This window comes from Oncorhynchus keta, chromosome 32 (assembly GCF_023373465.1).
Source record: "Oncorhynchus keta strain PuntledgeMale-10-30-2019 chromosome 32, Oket_V2, whole genome shotgun sequence".
Taxonomy (NCBI): Eukaryota; Metazoa; Chordata; class Actinopteri; order Salmoniformes; family Salmonidae; genus Oncorhynchus; species Oncorhynchus keta.
This window is the reverse complement of record NC_068452.1, coordinates 13790088-13811644: the sequence shown is the minus strand read 5'-3', so window position 1 is coordinate 13811644 and position 21557 is coordinate 13790088. Positions and strand designations below refer to the sequence as shown.

Here is a 21557-nt window from a genome sequence, read left to right as displayed (position 1 = left end):
CCCAATTGGGTTGAGGTCAGATGATTGTGGAGGCAAAGTCATCTGATGCAGCACTCATCACTCTCCTTGGTCAAATAACCCTTACACAGCCTGGAGGTGTGTTGCGTCATTGTCCTGTTGAAAAACACATGATAGTCCCACTGAGCCCAAACATGATGGGATGGCGTATCGCTGCACAATGCTGTGGTAGCAATGCGTGTTAATTGTGCTTGAATTGTAAATAAATCACTGACACTATCCCCCAGCAAAGCACACACACACTTCCCAGTGGGAACCACACATGCGGAAATCATCCGTTCAGCTACTCTGCGTCTCACAAAGACACAGTGGTTGAAACCAAAAATCTCACATTTGGACCAAAGCTCAGATTTCCTCCAGTCTAATGTCCATTGCTCATGTTTCTTGGCAAGTCGACGCGGAGGGCAAATCACTTCTTATTAGTGTCCTTTAGTAGTGGTTTCCTCACAGCAATTCGACCATGAAGTCCTGATTCACGCAGTCTCCTCCAAACAGTTGATGTTGAGATGTGTCCTTTACTTGAACTCTGAAGCATTTATTTGGGCTGCAATTTCTGAGGCTGGTAACTAATGAACTGCAGCAGAGGTAACTCTGGGTCTTCCGTTCCTGTGGCTATCCTCATGAGAGCCAGCTTCATTATAGCGCTTGATGGTTTTTCGACTGCACCTGAAGAAACTTTCAAAGTCCTTAACTTCTCTAGGGCAGGGGGCAGCATTCTGAATTTTGGATGAAAAGCATGCCCAAATTAAATGGATTACTGAAGATAACGCGCAAACAAAACTGAGGTTTTCGGATATAAAGAAACTTTACTGAATAAAAGGAACATTTATTGAGTAAATGAATGTCTTCTGAGTGCAAACATACGAAGATCATCAAAGGTAAGGGATTAATTTGATCTCTATCTGAGTTTTGTAACGCTTCTGCTTGGCTGGTTACGGTTTGTAATAATTTGTCAACTGGGCGATGTTCTCAAATAATCGTAAGGTATGCTTTCGCCGTAAAGCATTTTAAAAATCTGACACCGTGGTTGGATTCACAAGAAGTTCATCTTACATAGGTTTAAACCTATGTAAAAAATCTGTTTTGTTTTCTCAATTTTTATTATGAGTATTTCTGTATTTGAATTTGGCGCTCTGCAATCTCACTGGATGTTGGCCAGATGGGACTCTAGCGTCCCACATACCCTAGAGGGGTTAAATGTTCTGGATTGACTGACATTCATGTCTTAAAGTAATGGACTGTCATTTCTCTTTGCTTATTTGAGCTGTTCTTGCCATTACATGGACTTGAACTTTTACCAAACAGGGCTATCTTCTGTATACTACCCCTACTTTGTCACAACACAAACGATTGGCTCAAACGCATTAAGGAAAGAAATTCCACAAATTAACTTTTAACAAGGCACACCTGTTAATTGAAATCCATTCCAGGTGATACCCTCATGAAGCCTGTTAAGGGAACACCAAGAGTTTGCAAAGCTGTCATCAAGGGTGGCTACTTTGAAGAATCTAAAATCTACTTTGTTTAACACTTTTTTTGGTTACTACATGATTCCATGTGTGTTATTTCATAGTTTTGATTTCTTCACTTATTCTACAAAGTAGAAAATAGTAAATAAAGAAAAACATTGGAATGTTGTCTTCAGTCTCTCTTTATGTAATGTTGTCTCTTATGATGTTTGTGTGGGATGTCTTGTCCTAGATTTATATTTAATCCCAGCCCCCCATGTAAATAAGAATTTCCTAGTTAATAAAAGGTTAAATAAAATTAGTAGGTGTGTCCAAACTTTTGACAAGAGAGAGCGAGCGAGAGCGAGAATATCTCACACACACCAGTCTCAACGTCAACAGTGAAAAGGCAACTCTGGGATGCTGGCCTTCTAGGCAGAGTTGCAAAGAAAAAGCCATATCTCAGACTGGCCAATAAAAGGAAAAGCTGAAGATGGGCAAAAGAACACACACACTGGACAGAGGAACTCTGCCTAGAAGGCCAGCATCCCCGAGTCACCAACTCACTGTTGAGTTGAGACTGGTGTTTTGCGGGTACTACTTAATGAAGCTGCCAGTTGAGAACTTATGGAGGCGTCTGTTTCTTTAACTAGACACACCAATGTACTTGTTGTCCTCTTGCTCAGTTGTGACCTGGGGCCTCCCACTCCTCTTTCTATTCTGGTTAGAGCCAGTTTGCGGTGTTCTGTGAAAGGAGTAGTACACAGCGTTGTACGAGATCTTCAGTTTCTTGGCCATTTCTCACATGGAATAGCCTTCATTTCTCAGAACAAGAATAGACTGACGAGTTTCAGAAGAATGTTCTTTGTTTCTGGCCATTTTCAGCCTGTAAATCGAAACCACAAATGCTGATGCTCCACATACTCAACAAGTATAAAGAAGGCCAGTTTTATTGCTTCTTTAATCAGGACAACAGTTTCCAGCTGTGCTAACATAATGGCAAAGGGGTGTTCTAATGATCAATTAGCCTTTTAAAATTATAAACTTGGATTAGCTAGCACAACGTGCCATTGGAACACAGGAGTGAAGGTTGCTGATAATGGGCCTCGGTACGCCTATGTAGATATTCCATAAAATAAAGAGCAGTTTCCAGGTACAATAGTCATTTACAACATGAACAATATCTACGCTGTATTTCTGATCAATTTGATGTTATTTTCATGGACATTCATTTTTTTTTCTTTTCCTTTCAAAAACATTTCTATGTGACCCCAAACTTTTGAACAGTAGTGTATGTAGATAGATATAAACACACACAAAAGTCTTACCGGGACTTGTTGGTGATTAGCTCGTCCTGATGGTACCACTCTTGGGTGGGAGGGGGCTCGGCAGTGAACAGGCAGTTAAGGAGGGCCTCCTCGTTCCTCATCACCACCAGGTCCTCAGGAATCACCACGGGACGAGGGAAACTTTTATCTATACAGAGGGTAAGGGTGTGAGTGTGTGGTATGAAGAGACTGTGAGAAAGAGGTATACATCACACAGAGTACATAAGAAAGGTAAGAGACCGGTCAACTTCAGCTCTGGCTTCTATCACAATGTCACAATGTTAATGTCGGTGGGGCTGGGTGTTGCTTTGCAATTAAACTATGGGGGGGGGAACTGCCATCCCTCCTCACCTCTTCTTTATTGAATCTTTGTCCATATACACACCTATGATATCAAGGGTGAAGTTGACATTGCTGCACACGTGCCCAGCTGGATTTTTGGCACAGCAATAGTAGAGGCCATTGTTGTCTGGGCTGGCACTGGGCAGGGTCAGAGTTCGCTCCTTGTTGTTGATCTGATGGCTCTTCTCCGGCAGGCGTACGCCGTCTCTGTACCAGTGGCATGTTGGTCTGGGGGAGGAAGACATGACTACTTAATATGCATGAGTGAGTTGGCACATAAGAATAAGTGGAGAGACTGATGAACGCTTTGAGGCCCCGTCAGGCCTTGTAAGGGCGTCAGAATGTTTCAGTTCACATACTCTCTTAAAAAGATGTTCACTCTGAAAAAAATGTAAAAGCGGCAAGTACCCAGTCTATTTTAATATGCATGAACTCTTGTGCTTCTCACCGTGGGTGTCCATCAATGTTGCACCGGAACGTCACAGGGGCAGAGCTCTTGATGTCCTGCTCTGATGCAGGATCTTTCAGGGTCACCCCACCACTCTCTAGCCCTGTGTGACAGATGGGGGGGGGAAGAGGTAGGTTGAGTGAGTGTTAAAAAAAGACAGAAGGTAGAGGGCGAGCACACAAGGTGGGTTAATAAAAAGGAGGGGAAAAAAGAAAAGAAAAAGGTGTCAACCCCCCTCTTGCTGCCCATTTACACAAACAAACCAGCCATTCACACCTGGCCGGCTAACTTAGTGCCGGGCTCCCAAAACGGCCCCTTTCCTGTCAGCTGACCTTCCTTGTTTTGTGACACGGCCAGCCAGACCCAGCAACTTCACAAGCGGTCCGTCTTGGTAGAGGACATAAATGACACTTTTGTCCGCCCCGCACTCAAAATAACCTCTCACGCAGGCGTGATTTCGTTTTTTGGTCCGGCGGAAATAAGAGTTAGGTAAAGGAAAGCACTGGCTGGCTCTCGTAAGAGTCTTTATAAGTAAGATGCAGCGTTTTCTTAGCGCTTCAGGAGATGCGTTTGATGGTTATAGACACACATGGGAGGACAGACATATTGAGTTTCCATATGGAAGAATAAAACTCAATAAGTTTGAATCTATGGCTGCAAAGGCAACTGTCAATATTCAAAACAGGTAGGTCCTCATAAGGTCTAATATGGTGTTAATTGCTTTGCAGCCAATTCAGTGCATTTGGAAAAATTATTGCAGTAACATAATTATGCCTATCATTTGCTATTACACTACCATCCATGCTTAGTGCTAGTTTGAGTCATATCAATATATGTGTATGAATTTAACAACTGCACCTCTTCTTACAGTATTTTGGTTATGAGATCTCAAAACATTGATGAGAAATAATTAAGTAAAATTAAGTAGCAATTAAGTAAACTCACATTTGATGTTGAAGGACGCCTCCGTGGAGCGCTCTTCTCCTCCCGTGGCATTGTTGGCGGCCAGGCACCGGAAGGTCCCGGCATCCAGCACCCGGTCCACATAGGTGAACTTGAGGTTGCCGCCCTCCCGAAAGCGGCGCTCCGTGTCATTCACCGCATCGCCGTTTTGCAGCCAGCTGTAACTCACGCCCTCCGCGTCGCTGACCTCGCAGCGTAACATGGCGCTCCGGCCGTGCAAGGCATCCTGGGACTTGGGCTCCTTGGTGAAGTGGAAGGAGGCGGCGTGAACGGTGAGAACTGGATAATGAAAAGAGAAAGAGAGGAATTAGTCGTTATGCTCTTACGTGTTACGCTAAACCAAAAAGTATTCCGTTCATCAAGCCTGCATTTGATGCACATACTTATTCATCTTATTTTTCTTCCTTGAAAAGATCAAGTCAAAGACTACTTTCAACCATCCGCACATCAACTCAAAAAATCATAAAAAAGGAAAGAGGACAATGCTTTTCCCCTTCCACCGTCTCCCCTCGACACCCTTGGCTCTTTTGTCCACTGGCAGCTGGGAGTAGAGAGACAGAGACACCCAGGTGTGCTGCAGACAGACAGACAGACAGGCACCCAGGTGTGCTGCAGACAGACAGACAGACAGGCACCCAGGTGTGCTGCAGACAGACAGACACCCAGGTGTGCTGCAGACAGACAGACAGACACCCAGGTGTGCTGCAGACAGACAGACAGACACCCAGGTGTGCTGCAGACAGACAGACAGACACCCAGGTGTGCTGCAGACAGACAGACAGACACCCAGGTGTGCTGCAGACAGACAGACAGACACCCAGGTGTGCTGCAGACAGACAGACAGACAGGCCCCCAGGTGTGCTGCAGACAGACAGACGGACAGGCCCCCAGGTGTGCTGCAGACAGACAGACAGGCCCCCAGGTGTGCTGCAGACAGACAGACAGACAGACACCCAGGTGTGCTGCAGACAGACAGACAGACACCCAGGTGTGCTGCAGACAGAGACACCCAGGTGTGCTGCAGACAGACCATGGGCCCCAGTTTCATGGTTCATAACTCCTTGGCCTCCCTCCCCTTGCTGAGTGACATGCCAGGTATGTACTCTCATCCCAAATAATAACCACGTCTCCTGCAAGACCATGAGTTTCCACTTGCATTGCTACATGCACAAACAAATACTGGCCAGGAGATTTGGGATGTTGCTAAACACTTGGACAATTAACTTCAAAGTGGTTTGGATTATACAACACCACCCTAGGGGAGCTGTAAATAAGAAAAAACTTCATAAAAGTGAACTATCCCTTTAAGGGTGCAGTATAAGCCATTAGAACACCCTACAGGACACAGCCATTCACTACATTAAAACTATGCTAGGTTGTCCTTGTTTAAAAGACATTCAAATGTCCAGATTCCAAATTGAGCGCATTTGCAAATCAGACTTTTGCGCAACTCATTAATTTATGTCTATGGGAGATGTGAGCGAAAATTCTAGTTACACAAGCAGATCAAGTCAAACTACTAGAATAATAAGTGTGAACCTTCAAATGAATAAATGCTAGTAATACTAAGTATGAATATCAATGACGGATTTGTTTCTCTCTCTCTGTCCCAGACGTTGAATAGAGTGCCACTGATCCTCAGTGATTGGCAGGGCCTGTCTGGAACTCAGAGCTGCCCATTCATCCAGACAGATGACTGCCTGAGACTGAGACGGCAGTCTGTCTCGCTCCAGTGACTGGTTACTGGGGCCCAGGCCGAGCGAAGGCCCATGCTGGGAGTGGACCAGTCTGCACTGGGAGTGGGAAATAAAGCCTCTGCTTTCCCATGGAGAGGGGGGGGGGGGTGGCACAAGTAGGCTACACTTATAATGAGCAAAGAGGATGAATGACTGGCACTCATCAACTGAGCTGATATCAGTGATTTTGCAGGTAGGCGGGCACTGTGCCATCACTCAGTTGATCCCCCCCCTCACTCCACCATGGAATGCATACCACCTTACTTTGGCATTTGGCCTCTGTTTGTGTACAAGTTGCTGTATTTTACTAGAGGGGGGACAATAACTGATACTATATGTGTGTGTTTGAGCACTGAATCCATCATAGTTATATTTTGTTTCATAAGTCTATCAACAATAACTGGCTATAACTGATACTATATGTCTGTGTTTGAGTACCGAATCCATATTATGTTCTGTTTCATAAGTCTATCAACAATAAAAATGTGCTGTGATCGTGACATACATGTGTGGAATCAAGAGACTGGTTGAAACAACTAAAAAAGAATGTATCCTGAACAGTTCAACTCCAGTGTGGCTGCACCTGGTTTGGTCTCTTTTTAATACACACGGTCAACACGTCGCAGGTCGAGGGTGCATACCGGCGAAGGGGATGAAATGCGGAGTGGCATCTGCCCGGCTTCAAGTGGATGAGGTATTCATTCATACCCCTCAGCCTTGGATGAATGGGACTCCTGGGTTACCCAGGAAATGTGAGTAAAAGTGTCTTAACATCCATGCATTTTAGTTACCTGTATTTTTTTTTTTTTTTAAAGGTTAAGTCAATTAAGAGAAAATGTTTATTTACAATGATGACCTGTCCAATGACCTCTTTGTTCTGGTGGGCTATCATGCTCCCCCTCTTTCCATCCAAAATTAAAAGCTCACAGCCTTGCTAGCTACACAACTTCAGTCAACTGGGCAGGGTAGCCTAGGGGTTAGAGCATTGGACTAGTAACCGAAAGGTTGCAAGTTCAAATCCCCGAGCTGACAAGGTACAAATCTGTCGTTCTGCCCCTGAACAGGTAGTTAACCCACTGTTCCTAGGCCGTCATTGAAAATAAGAATTTGTTCTTGCCTAGTAAATTTTTTTTTTAACTACACAACACTGTGTTCTCACTGCTTCTAGAGTAGTTCTATCATTAGACGTACCTAGTGAGAGTCTAATTGAGACTACAGGAAGGAGAGTGGCCCTTGGTACCCAATTTTATTTATTTATTTTACCTTTATTTAACCAGGCAAGTCAGTTAAGAACACATTCTTATTTTCAATGACGGCCTGGGAACAGTGGGTTAACTGCCTGTTCAGGGGCAGAACGACACATTTGTATCTTGTCACCTTGTCAATAACAATTTCCCCCAGGACTCGTCTCTTTGGCTCTGTACTAGCTCTCACACATCCTGTTGTCCACTAATAAATAAAACACACACAGAGACTAGCTCTCTCCTCTACAGGGGAGGACACATTCCAAACTTAGCGCAGCCAGAGGGACAGGACAAGCCATTATCTGTGCCTGTTGCTGCTATGGAGACAGGATCCTCTCAGAGAATACTCTTGATTAAGAGTGTACCAAGACCCAGAAGAACTGAACAGACAAGAGAATAGGGAGTCATTGCTGCAATGTAGGCTATAGCTATTATGTCTACTCACACCTCCATTATTCAAAACTACAAGTCACAACAAGTATACAAACAGAGCCTGTTGGTGTCATTCAAGAACCATTGCAATTAATAAACAAACCTAAATCTAGGCTATTCAATAAAGTATCTCTTCTATTTAAAGATAGAGTTCAATGTGCTCCCTGTCCCAGACCTGCTGTTTTCAACTCTAGAGACAGCAGGAGCGGTAGAGATACTCTGAATGAAAAGCCAACTGACATTTAGTCCTGAGGTGCTGACCTGTTGCACCCTCGACAACCACTGTGATTATTATTATTTGACCCTGCTGGTCATCTATGAACATCTTGGCCATGTTCTGTTATAATCTCCAGAAGAGTACTGGCCAACCCTCATAGCCTGAGTTTTTCCTAGCCACCGTGCTTCTACACCTGCAATGCTTTCTGTTTAGGGTTTCTGTACAGCCTTTTGTGACATCAGCTGATGTAAGAAGGGCTTTATAAATACATTTGCTTGAATGATTCAGACATTCTCTCAGAAAACAAACGTGACGCTTACTTTTATCATAAGCAGCCACAGAGGAACCTAGCCCCCGCCTAAATCAGGAAAATGTGTTTTCTTTCCCCGCATGAATATGCAGTGGACAGTTCAGGGGTATGTGTACATCTTTCTTGCACTTTTTCCACAGGAAAATAAACCGGGCGAGTGTTCGTGTGGCCTCCAGCGAGCGTCAGTCTGTTTGTCGCCTCTTCTGGGTGGACTCTGGGGAAATTTACTCGCCAAACAAATTGAACCAACAGACATGTGGTGACTCGCCATGTTGCACGGCATCAACTGTGCAGAGTGTAGCTAAACTAGGTCGTGAGGATGATGCCTCTAACATTTGTTTCATGTAAATAATTGTTTGACCAGAGATGGTACATTTACCAGAGCATCATGATGAACCATTGGAGTCCAGTAGGCTTCATTTTATATTGAATTTCAAATCATGAGATTCTCTGAGATATCAGGAATGACAAGGGTCTTCCACATTTAAAAGTGTCTACAAAAATCAGTGTCTAGGTGAGGACCCTAGCCTCTGCAGAAATGTCTGGCACATTCCAAACCTCTTCCTTGATTCCAGGGCAGGAATTTAAAGTGACAAAGGTGGCATTCATAGTTGCTGGAGCAGTGGAACTATACTAACCGAGTGTAAGCAAACCTGATTGGCTGAAACATGAACCACAAATGGAAGCTGTTGCTGCATAAAACGCTGTACATTACATCACAACTGGGATCTGAGCGACAAACACAACCTCCCAAGATCGAGCTAAAATCAATATTCATGTGAACCTGAAGACACAAATCGTGCACCAAGCAGGGAAGCGAAAAAGTTGAGGCATCAATTGTTATGTTACATGCGTTGGATCGGTCGAGTTGTAAAACTCTTTCATTCTGTATAAGTTATGCACCCGGAGCTTTAGGGCACTGGTCTTCCTCTTCCAGCTCATATAGCGGTACCCTACTTGTCTCAAAGATCAACTTGGCTCTGTTCGTGCCAACAAAAAAAAAAATCATGTGGTTTCTCCCTCGCTCACACAAAGGAGGGCTTTGATGCACAGCGGTCAAGGACCCTTTAGTGTAAAGATACTGGGCCTGTGACTGGTTCCATTTGAAGATACCTACGAGGCTTCATTGCAGATGCAGGGACCTCCCACCAAGCGCTATTGACTGTAGGCAGGGAAAGATGGGCACAGAAATATTTTAGGTTTAATTCACAAGATACAGAACGCTGTGGAACGTGAAGAAGACTGGGAGAGACCACAACGGCAAACTGTGGAATGAAAATGAGAATGTTACCTTATATTTGTGGGCTTCCGCTGTGGTAACTTCAAACTGACCTATTTTGGTGCTATACATCAGGCGTAAGGATGACTCCATGGACGCGAGCAGACTCCCACTTAACAATTGTGTAGCGTTGATTTGGACCACCTGTCCACTAAAGGAGCCAAGTATTAAATTGAGCCATAAAACAAAACCACCCTGTGAAATATGACCCACCACAAGGTGTGTCCATAAATGACAACAGCATTGTACGTACGCTTACCATAACTTTTACTGAGGTGTGTTTCACCATACCCACGGTCCACAAGGCTGAGGAGCATCGTTATGCAGATACACAACAGTGGAAACTGGATCTCCCATTGTCCTCATCTCATCCACTTGAGACAACGCCATGGGAGCATGCAAAAGGCTATTTAAGTCATCAAGCTACGTGACGGTCAGGGGCAAGAAGACAAGGCAGTTGGGCCTGCGGTATCACACTGGGCCTGGACCCCTCAAACAAAGAGCCATTTAAGGGGCGTTGCAGTCGAAGGGGGTAGGTAGGCGTTCACAAGGCCAATCAGAGGGTCCAGGACAGCAGGAAGTTGGAAGTTTATGCAGCTGCTCCCACGTTGAGGGACAGTGTCAAGCTGGACATGGTTAAACAGGTGCCCGCTCTGAAATGCCCGCAGATACTGAGATGAACCAGTTGGGGCCTGCAGTCCATTGGGACAGTGCAGTAGGAGCAAGTCACCCTCCATTTAATAACACAGTCCAGAGTGACAGACAACAGGCAAAAGGGGAGACAGTGAATCCACTCTGATAAGGGCCACGGCTAGCTTAGTTAGCGGTGTGCGCTAAATAGCGTTTCAATCGGTTACGTCACTTGCTCTGAGACCTTGAAGTAGTAGTTCCCCTTGCTCTGCTTTTGTGGAGCGATGGGTAACGATGCTTCGAGGGTGACTGTTGTCGATGTGTGCAGAAGGTCCCTGGTTCGCGCCCGGGTATGGGCGAGGGGACGGTTTAAAATTATACTGTTACATTGATGCTGTTGACCCGGATTACTGGTTGCTGCGGAAAAAGGAGGAAGGTCAAAAGGGGGGTGAGTGTAACGGATGTGAAACGGCTAGCTTAGTTAGCGGTGTGCGCTAAATAGCGTTTCAATCGGTTACGTCACTTGCTCTGAGACCTTGAAGTAGTAGTTCCCCTTGCTCTGTAAGGGCCGCGGCTTTTGTGGAGCGATGGGTAACGATGCTTCATGGGTGACTGTTGCTGATGTGTGCAGAAGGTCCCTGGTTCATGGGCGAGGGGACGGATGTAAAGTTATTCTGTTACACATCCGCCATTAAAATTCAAACATAGTTCCCAATTTGACATCACTGTGCTCTTGTATGACATGACATTCCAAGAAAGACAGATTAACTAGTGAGCAAAGGTATTACAAACTTTGAGTGATTTAATAGTACGCAAAAATGTTTAAATAAACCAGTGGCTACCTCCTGCACAAAGGCTGCGCAAGGATGTTGGTTGCCATTGCAGTGACTTGATCAGCTATGTAGCTAACTGTTGTAACTAGCTTACTGACATGAATGACACAAAAAGCTTGCATTGGCCTGTCTAAATTCTCCTGAGGTTGTAGGCATGCAGACCCACAATTAAAAAGAACTGATATCAGAAATCAGTCCGCATGATCAGCATGTTTCTCCCTGTAATCGTATCGTTGGGTCAGCTGAGCACAACAGCTGACTCGGGAGGCTACTGCAATGACTCGTGGCAGAAGAACAGCTGCTTCATGAAAACTCAATGGAAGCATCAGCTAGCACTACTAGCTACAGTAACTTGCTAGCTAGCTAGCTTTTTTTGGAAGACAACATTGTGTGCAGTACTAGGTAGCTGGTTAGTTAGCAGCACCGTTTCAGTCAAAGATGATTTCAGGGACTGGCTCAGCTAACGTTGGACAAATTTACATTAGCTTTCGCACATATAGTCAAAACTTCAGAACCAACTGCTAATTGAAGCACAATATTCCTTAGCTCACCAAAAAGAAAAAGACATTTGTTTTAGCTTAGATTAATTCAGACAATTTTGATGTAGAAATTAAGTTCCGCAGACGATGTCACGTAGGTAATATTTTCAACGTTATGGCAGCCATTACCATTTACGGAGATACGAGACAGTTCAGGTGAAATCAAGACGCCACCTGATGTAAGACAATGACACTGAGTAGGATGTTGCTTGAGGGATTTATCAGACACTGCTGTGTTGGACTCATTTTCCCCATACTAGGGTAAAGGAAGTCAAGCGAGATTAGGATGAAGTAGGCATAGGAGTCAATTTAATCATAACTGCTAAATGTGTTTCCTGGATAAATTGACAATAATGACAATGTTCCACTCAAAAAGGAGGAGCGCAGCAAAGAACAGCCCGGCAGTAGGATAGAATAGGGCGGGGCGATCTGGCCTAAAAATCACATCTCCATTTTTTTTTCAAACTTAAGGGCAATTCACAATATATTTTGTTTATGTTCTCTAAATAAGCATTGTTGTACAATTAAAAAGGTAAAATACACCGCATTAAACAGTCAGCAATAATCTAATGAATTCACAGCGTGTGAAATTAGGCTAAATAATATCATTTCTCTAACTAGTTTCACCTGATTCTTTTTTTTTGCAATAATCACTGATCTGGCTTTCAAGTCTATGAAAATGCCCTTTTTGTTCAAACATTTTACCAGAACAAATGCATAATGTACATATAATAACAAACGTCTTGTAGCAGATATTACCATACAGAAAATTAACACAGGTCTCAATCTCTCAAGCAAAAGAACATGCTAGTAAGTAGCCAGTTAATGTTTATATTTAAAGTTTAGCTAACTTGAATCTATTTGTTCGCTAACAAGGCAGAACAGTTGAATTGTTATGAACACACCCTTCTGTCTGTCTCCCACTGTTTGAACAGCATGCTAGCCTGTCCACTGTGTTCAGATGTTAAAATCAAGTGGCCTACCTTATTTCTCAGAATGAAAACGAGTTGCCAATTCATTATATTAATGTTTGAATGCTTACTGCACATTTATTTAAAAAAATAAAAAATAAAAGACCACAGCTAACAGTCTGTAGCTAAAATGCCGTGTGACAAACTGAGCATTCATTTTCCAGAATGTTCACTGATACTCCTGTTTTATTAGTGTCTGCTCTGCGTGCAATTTGAGTAGTTGAAACATTTCTTTAAAAGGTATCGTTAGAAAGGTTAACTTCTTTATTGCAGTAAAATGTCTCAATGCATTTCAGTGTCCATTTGACAGATTCTGTTGGACCAAACCTCAAATTGCGAGTTGACAGTGCTTGTCAGAGGAAGAAGTCTTCTCTCAACTTTGTTGGTGTGGCAGAGGGAGGGGCTTGGTGTGTGTGGAAACAGAGAGGAAAAGGCAAAGCAAGAGGTTTCACTCTTGCCCAAATCCTGTCCAGAATAAGCTTGGTCGCCTGCCTTACAGCGAAGGAGACCAAAAAGACAACGTGAGAACAAGCAGACAAACGCTCATAAAAAGGGTATACAAAATAACTTCATGCGATTCAAACAACCTGAATATTGCAGAAAAACATTCATTGGAATTAATTCGATATAAGAAACCAGACCTAGGATGGGTTTGCATTGCAGCTGTTCTCTTCTGTCCTGTCATCACAGAGAGCATGGCATGCGATTGTATCAGAGGCCGATGAGACTAAATCCTTGGTGAACCGTTCCCTTCATTTAACGCAGGGGCCCAGCTGTGAGATGGATACCCATCTGTGGCCAAAACATTTATATGAGAATCCCCTGCCCCGTCACTGCACATACAAGGGACAAAACAGCTGGGGGGGGGCGCGCAGAGATTAGCGAGAGCTTACTATGGCCATACATGGTAATTTTCTTGGTGGAGATGACAGTAAAAAAATATTTAATTACATGACACGACTTAGACAAATACTACAGAAAAGACTAACTGATTAAACCACCTATTATACAGTATTAGAATATAGAATACATTTTTCTGTACTGTACTACATTGTACTCTACTCTATTTAGCCGACTAAACAACGATGTACGATGGAGTTGAACGGCGACTAGTGTGTGGGCAAACTGCAGCAGTATCACATGAATTGTCCTGTGTAAAAGCGGGATATTCTTTGGGTGCGGAAATGTGCAGTTACACTCCACTGAGCTATCCAAACTTGTGAAATATAGGTTCAGATTTGGTCCAGGTCCATCTGGACGTTAAACATCGAGGCCAGGGTCGACTGACCAAATGCAAAACTACTTTTCAACATCCATGGGCGTCTGATGTCGGTCAGTGCGTTAGGATGCTCGTTACAGTGGGCTCGTGGGTAGAGGTCAGTAAGAGCTGGGAGAGGTGACATTTAACTGGAGCGAGAGGTTGTCCAGACTCAGCCTGTTTTTAACACTCTTGGTTTGACCATGAGACAGACAAAGCTGTTCTGAGCTGAACATGACAGTGGAAGGGAGGACAGTAGCAGGTGACCCAACTGTGATTTGTGACTATTATGATTTCCCATTGTACCAATTTGGTAACAGAATTACGAGTTATATTCACTTAATAATTCAAGTAAAATTGACATCAGTAAAATCACTATAACTGAAATCGGTAGGTCTACCATTACCTATTATTTTGTGAACTTTCATTATCCTCCCTCATGAGGGAGAGACATTTTAAAAGATATGTAGCTTTTTGGTTACAGAATTAAGAGGCACAAGGCAATATTTTTTTTAACTCAATTCCTCCAAAAACCAAATATTAAGTGTTGATATTATTTGGCAGGGGTTTTGATGCATTTCTGATAAGACCTTTTCCTTGTAGATTTTAACATTTTCTGATTCAGAAATCAAAGCCTTTACTTATGCCTAATTTGATATGCTCCTGGAGAAGAAAATAAAAGCTGTGTGTACCTCGATCGTTAGAGTCCAGAGCCAAGTTTCCGGCCCTGGAAGAGTCAGGGGTTCAGCCACTTTTCTCATGTGAGCCTTGGGGCTTTCATTTTACTGTTGGCTAACTGGCTTGAAGGTGATAAAGTAGCCTCATCTCTGTTTTCGGGGGGGAAATAACAATTGATGCACCAAAGCCAGGATACAACCCATGACATCTCAACTATGCCCCCTCATCCACTGTGGTATGGCATCTGCCGCAGGCAGCTCAGACTTGGAAGTCTATCCAGAGTATGTGTTTTCGATGTGAGATTTAGAATGCGATGCAATTAGCTGTCCCCTGTGGGGGGGGGGGGGGTCATCCTCTCCACCCCCTGCTTCACCCTCTCCACGCCTGCCAGTTGGCAGTGTTGACCTCATGCTGTGAGAAGTGCAAGCGACTGATGCATACCGCAGAAAGCGTGGGGCCCCTGACAAACAAACAATACCCCTACAGCACACAAGGAGGGACAAAATACAATAAACATTAAGGGAGGCTAACAGCAGAGGATGTTGAAATGTTTAGGAGACGAGGCTTGGGACATTCACAGTTGTGCAACCCAGCAGTTTTTTTAGACCACATATGTTGATAGTGTTGGCATATTAACCAAGTAATTATTTATTCTCACAAACTAAATTGGCGGGAAGGGGCAATGTGTGTAGTACTGAAGGTTAGTCTATCCTTCACAGTAAATTCCACACGCTTCTCTTTATAATACATAAAATCTAAAAAGCCTTTGGTGCTCTGGGAATGTTGTGGCATTTCTAAATTCGGTTCTGGAAATAGATGGCGCTTAATGAAAAGCATATGGACTTCAATTTAATTATACAAATTCTGATCTCATAACAAGAACCACTTGTTCTCTCTGCAGAGCACTCAGGAGAGTCACCAGGCAACTCCATATTGGTTCCAGGCAGGTCAACAGACTAAAATTGTCCCTAAAACAAATCTCGCCAGACAGCCCTTGAGAGGACCGGAAAGGGTTAATACACAACAAAGGGCAAAAATCTGGCAAAACATCTAGCAATAAATATTGTTTTACCACAGAGGGACTCAAAAAAGGTACCAGCACTCATGTCCCTAGTTCTTCAAACGGTTCAGACTGAGCTTGTTCTTGGGTGGCGAAGTGTAAAAACATCTCTTCTCCCCTGCTCGTGACCTCTCTGCCCTGGATTCAGTCTGTGTGGGTTTCCCTTGATGATTGGAGCCTGTGGCTTTTGAGCAGCCTTTGGTGTACCTCATCATGCTCAACGAGAGCCGTGCATAGTTGTGATTGGCTCTGTCAGACAGGGTTCTTTTCATCTGGAAGTTTTGCTGTCCATTTCACATGCCGTCGTCATTTTAGAGGAGCATGAAGGGATGGCACGGACATAAACAGTTGGACCACTACTTTTGTGTATAGTTTATACACTGCGTCAGCAATTACTCTTATGTCATTACTTATCATTCGCACAAAACCCAAGCAGTTCTGGGAGTTTAAAAAATATATATCTGCAAATATTCTTATCAAAAAGCCATTATCAGTCCTCAATAAATTGTGAAATCCCTCTCTAAAAATGGAAAAGAAATGCAGCCAAATCTCTATGTGGAATTGTGAATGACATCTGCCGGGCTTTCCTAGTGTACTTTACAACATGGAAACACTCCTCTCCCAGTCAGCAGCACTGAGGTTGGCCAGGGTTACAGGGCTATGCACCTTGACTGATATGGTGCCAATGGCTCTTATGCGGTTGAAAGACAAGCCTAGGTCCTAGCTTTGGCAGAAAGGCATGTCTAAAAAAAAAAATAAAAAAAAGGGGTGATATTTGATTCATCTAGAAAGTGGCAATCTTCCACACAAATCGTCCGTTTTTAATCCAGTGAAAGCTGTTGATTTCAACCCAACGTTTCCTGGCCACACAAAGGAAATTGGAGCTGTTTTTAGGAACAAGTTCAAAGCTAAATATAGCACTTTTATTTTACCAACAAAGCGGTTTCCATCAAGGAGTGAAAAGGGGGATACATTTTTTTTTTTTAAATAAGCACCTAAGTACGCCAGAGTAACAGATCCGCACACAGATGTAGTTTCCTAAATTGGTTCTAAAGAACGTCCAATTTAGCAAAAAAACAACAACAAAAGCAATAGTTAAACCAACTGCTTTGAAATGTTTAAAAACACATACTACCATGAGTCTAGAGACACAATAGTTCTGAGCTTTTTGTTGTTGAACAGTTCATCATTAGACACTTCAAAACAGACCAATTTTCCCCACCATTTTGTTCAGGCCATTCATGGCTGACACTCCATATCAGATAACTTGACATCTTATGAGCTGAATCTCTTCCTCCTTGCCAAGGCCCTGCTATTTCTCTGCCGGCGAGCAATCTCACGACGGGTGGCATAGTTTACACAGGCATTCATTTCACACATCTGCCAGGCTGTCATTTTAGGAGCTCATTAAGGGCTATCAGATCAAACGTCAGTTATGTCCGCCGCTGGCATCGTCTTTGTGCACAGGGTTGGGCCCCAAATACGGAGGGCATTGTGGAAACTAATTACAAGCACCTCGGTTACAACATGCCTTGGCACGACCGTGCTGGGTTGACCCGGGTTAGATTTACTCAACAAGCAAATAAAGTGGCATAAATCATCCTATGAGTTGAGCATAGAGGAGCAGCAACCATATCAGAGGACTCAATTATAAAATGTTACCTTTACACCCACCTGCCCATGTAATTTTTAAACCTTTGACAGTGTAAATAGTGTCACTGCTGTTTTGCTTTAAATTACTGTGCAGTTAACAGTTACACATCTAAACTGTGAATCTCCACCGTTACATTTAAAATTGTGCATATTTCATTGGTGTGTGTGTGTGTGACGTTGCATAGAGGTTGAGGTCTTATTTTTACACTTCTAATAATAGTACGACAAATCTTTATACATCAACCCACCTCTCAAATAAATGCCCTATATATCAGGGCTGCCCACTGACCGCTAACACCATTTGCTTTGGCTGACTAAAGGGCAATAGTGGTGAGATTTATTATTTCTACCCCCCCCCCCAAAAAACTCCTTCAAAAACATATTTTCCAGATCTTAAAGTTCAGCTGTAATAAACACTTGTGTGTCTGATCAAACTGCAGCTGCCAGAGGTGTGCCAAAAGAGAATAGTGATGGTTACCCCTGACATTTAACGGCACAGTCCCAAAGACCCACGAGACCTCGGAGGAGTTCGACAAGAGAGAAGAACATGCCATCACGCCTAATCCAGAATGTGTTTCAAGAAAACATTTCAGCTGCTTATCCTCCATCCTCACGTGTCATACACCAGAGTGACCCTCGCTTTCATACGAGTAGTTGCCATTGCTTTAACAAGACACACACAGTAGGAACAGATGGCAGTATAGGAAATAAGGACTGGGTTGTGCTCGAACCAGCAAATTTGTACAAGCTCTGAAAGTACTACACAAATTGGATGAAATGTTGGAAATAAGATTAGAATACTATAAGCATAATTCAATGTTTCAGAAAATGCACTTCTATTGCTGCAAATGGTGATTGATCTTATTGTATGTGTTTGGTTATTCTCGCTTCCTCATCTCTGCGATATAGCCGGCTGTAGCATCCCCTATGCCCTGTGTGATATAGCCTTCTGTGGCGTTGCCTATGTCCTGTGTGGGCGCTGTTGGTTTACGAGAGTTCACTCAACTTACAAATGTACCTCACGTGAAAGGTAATAGAACCAAGAAAATAATCTATACTAGCGTCAGCAGCCCAAACACTGGCTGTGTAGCAAAGTAAACAAACCCAAATATTAGATCGCCGGCTCTCCAGGTACATAGACCACTCTCCAAATAACTATAAAACAAGTTACATTTGTAATCAATGTGAACTATTCCTCTAACTGAAACCTCCTTGGAAGCAGGCCATATTCCAGTACTTAAAGGCAAAGGATGTTTCACATTATACACTGTAGATCTTAATCACGACACAGGACCATCTTGTCAGGGGAAAAGGGCTCACAATATGGTTTTGATGTATAAGTATCTGAAGACATTTTTATTTCCCCCTCTGAAGCCCCAGAAATCAAAATGGTGATATTTCAAACAATACACAGAGCCTTGCATTTAAAAACAGTCCAATAAGACTGGGGGCTCTTTTCCACTTAATTATAGTGTGAAAACCACACTACAGCATAGCATGCTTCTCAGTCATCTTAGTTTAGAATAAACAACAAATGTGAGTCCAATTCAGAGCAAAGGGGCTTGTCAAGAGAAATGATACTACTTCTGTCTTTGCAATTACAGTGAGTGCTTCTAAAGTATTTTTCCCAGACCAATCCTGATTTCCATAACAATGGAAGGAGATGGTCCCCCTCAAGTTCTAAAGATCAAGCAGGCCCCTCAACTACCTGTGAAGTCTCTTGTCAGGCTGCTTTTATCTCCTGGGTTTCCATGCAAATGTAGTCCCATTTCCTCCAGAGACCCTGAGGCCAACGACAACACCCCAACACACTTTTTCTCAAGGTCTCCAAAAAGATACAAATCCATTTCCTGACTGTTTCTCCACACTTCCACTTACCTACAAGATAAAAAATATATACTGTAGTCATACATTGGGGCATTGCGGAAGGACCAAAGCAAAAGCATTGAGCTGGAGCCATGTCACTTCTTTGCACAAGCTTACCTTAAACTTTTACAGGCGGCTTTAGCCTGCAGCATAGCTAAATTACCCTTCTACACACTGTACTACAGTATTTGCCTTACCAACATATCCATAGGATCCTATAATTCAGTTATAGGATCTCTATGAACATATCATTCCTGACAATCAGCCTGTGCTGCCCAATTAGAATTGGAGCTCTGAGATGATTGGAAAATGTTTGAGCAGTAAGAACACCTGCTCTCCATGACAGACTGACCAGGTGAGCCTGGGTGAAAGCTATGATTCCTTATTGATGTCACTTGTAAAATCCACTTCAATCAGTGTAGATGAAGTGAAGAAGACCAGTTAAATAAGGAGTGTTAAGCATGGAGACAATTGAGACATGGATTGGGTATATGTGCCGTTCAGAGGGTGAAAGGGAAAGACAAAAGTGCCTTTGAACGGGGTACGGTGGTAGGTGCCAGGCGCGCACCGGTTTGTCTCAATAACTGCAATGCTGCTGGGTTTTTCATGCTCAACATTTTCCTGTGAGTATCAAAAATGCTCCCTCACCCAAAGGACATCCAGCCAACTTGACACAATGGTAGGAAGCATTGGAGTCAACATGGGCCAGCATCCCTATGAAAAGCTTGACACCTTGTAGAGTCCATGCCCCAACAAATTGAGGCTGTTATGAGGGAAAGAGGGGTGCAAACTCAATATTAGTTAGGTGTTCTTAATATTTTGTACACTCACTCTAGGCCAGTCACTTCCCCCACTCTCTTCAGCCCAGGTCTGGCCATATTCTATGAAAGAGCCTGTTGAATCAAGCTGAGCAGTAGGGAAACTTCTGAAGTCAGGTCATTCAAACATGAATTTAGCAGACAACCAATATTGATAATTATTCTGCCTTCTGCCCAAAAACAGTTTAGTCATGGTCCTGTTATGAGCTCTACTAAGCTCAAATGACATACTGTAAAATGCATATTGTTATGGAAATAGCAGCATTACCATGTGTGGCATTGGAAGACAGTTCTTTGTATGCCCTGCAATGCTGTCAAGTCAAAGACCAATGCTCAAGGGGATAGAATATTTGGTCATGACATTATCTAAACTAACCAACTGGACATAAAAAAAAATACAAAAGTGGTAGCACGATTTTCACCGATTATGTTTTTGGAGGTTTTTTGGGAGTGGGTGACAACGAGCTTACTTACTGCCGTTAAATATTACACTAGCCTTTCGTAGAATAAAAGGGTTACATTTTTTTTTAAACCAAGGCAACGTTGTTTCAACTTGTTTGTGGGAACTTACAACTTGAGTTATTGGATAACGTACTATATATACTCTAGTCACCAACATTTTTCTGAAATAAAGCTTGTTTGTTACATTGAAGTAGTATTTCTATAGTATAGAGTATTGTACCGAGCGATAAGCACACCTTCAGATAACTTAACATGTATAACACCCGGCGGGCTTGTGGCCACTTGGTGTCTTCTTACCTTTGGTGAAAATAAGAAAGAGAGTCGTGGTGTGTATGGTCGGCATGACTCCTTGTCTACTCCTATTCGCCGAGTTCAGGTTACTCTCTTTGAAACCATTATTTTCTGTGGACGGTAACTCCATAATAGAACTCCAGCAAAGTAAGCCACAACTAAGTTAAATCATTCGCACGAGAAAACGAGCCGCAAAACCAAGGGAAGTCAGCGCGAAAACCTGAACTATCAACGTTTCACAAGACCTCTGAAAAGTACTCCCAACGAGAAACGACTGCTTTGTCTAGTGGTCGTCCGATGATACGACTGTTGCACGATCAATTTGTAAATGTGAAGACGTGGGCCCTATTCCATTATTTCAAATAATGACAAAAAGAAAGAAAGCTGCCTACATAAAATTACTTCGACACTATTGAATGAAAGTAGCCTTTTTTATTTTACTCTCCCCTTAGCTCCCACATTGGATGAGAAGCTTCCGGTGTTTGGAGAAGAGAGGGAGGGGTGAGGGGATGGTGGGCACTAAATATATTTTTTTTTAAAGGTAGCGTTAGTAGGCCAAACGTGTTTGCACTTTTCTATGCAAACATTTTATTTTTATTTGATTTTACCAGGTAAATTGACTGAGAACACATTCTCATTTACAGCAACAACCTGGGGAATAGTTACAGGGGAGAGGAGGGGGGATGTATTTGATTTGGTTCCCTTTCAGTCCTCATTTGGACTAATCTTCCAA

The 21557-nt window shown here is 43.1% G+C and overlaps 1 protein-coding gene across 1 annotated transcript in view; it reads right to left on the bottom strand.

Moving 5' to 3' along the window:
- ptk7a (protein tyrosine kinase 7a) overlaps positions 1-21304 on the bottom strand; it is a 39606-nt gene extending 18302 nt beyond the window's left edge. The window contains exons 1-5 of the mRNA XM_035746998.2: positions 20831-21304; positions 4530-4826; positions 3585-3687; positions 3180-3364; positions 2795-2942 (exon numbers count right to left, since the gene is read on the bottom strand). Of these exons, the coding sequence (XP_035602891.1) occupies positions 2795-2942; positions 3180-3364; positions 3585-3687; positions 4530-4826; positions 20831-20954 (857 nt within the window). The 5' untranslated portion in view covers positions 20955-21304. The remainder of the gene's footprint in view (positions 1-2794; positions 2943-3179; positions 3365-3584; positions 3688-4529; positions 4827-20830) is intronic.
- Between the last annotated feature and the right edge of the window lie 253 nt (positions 21305-21557).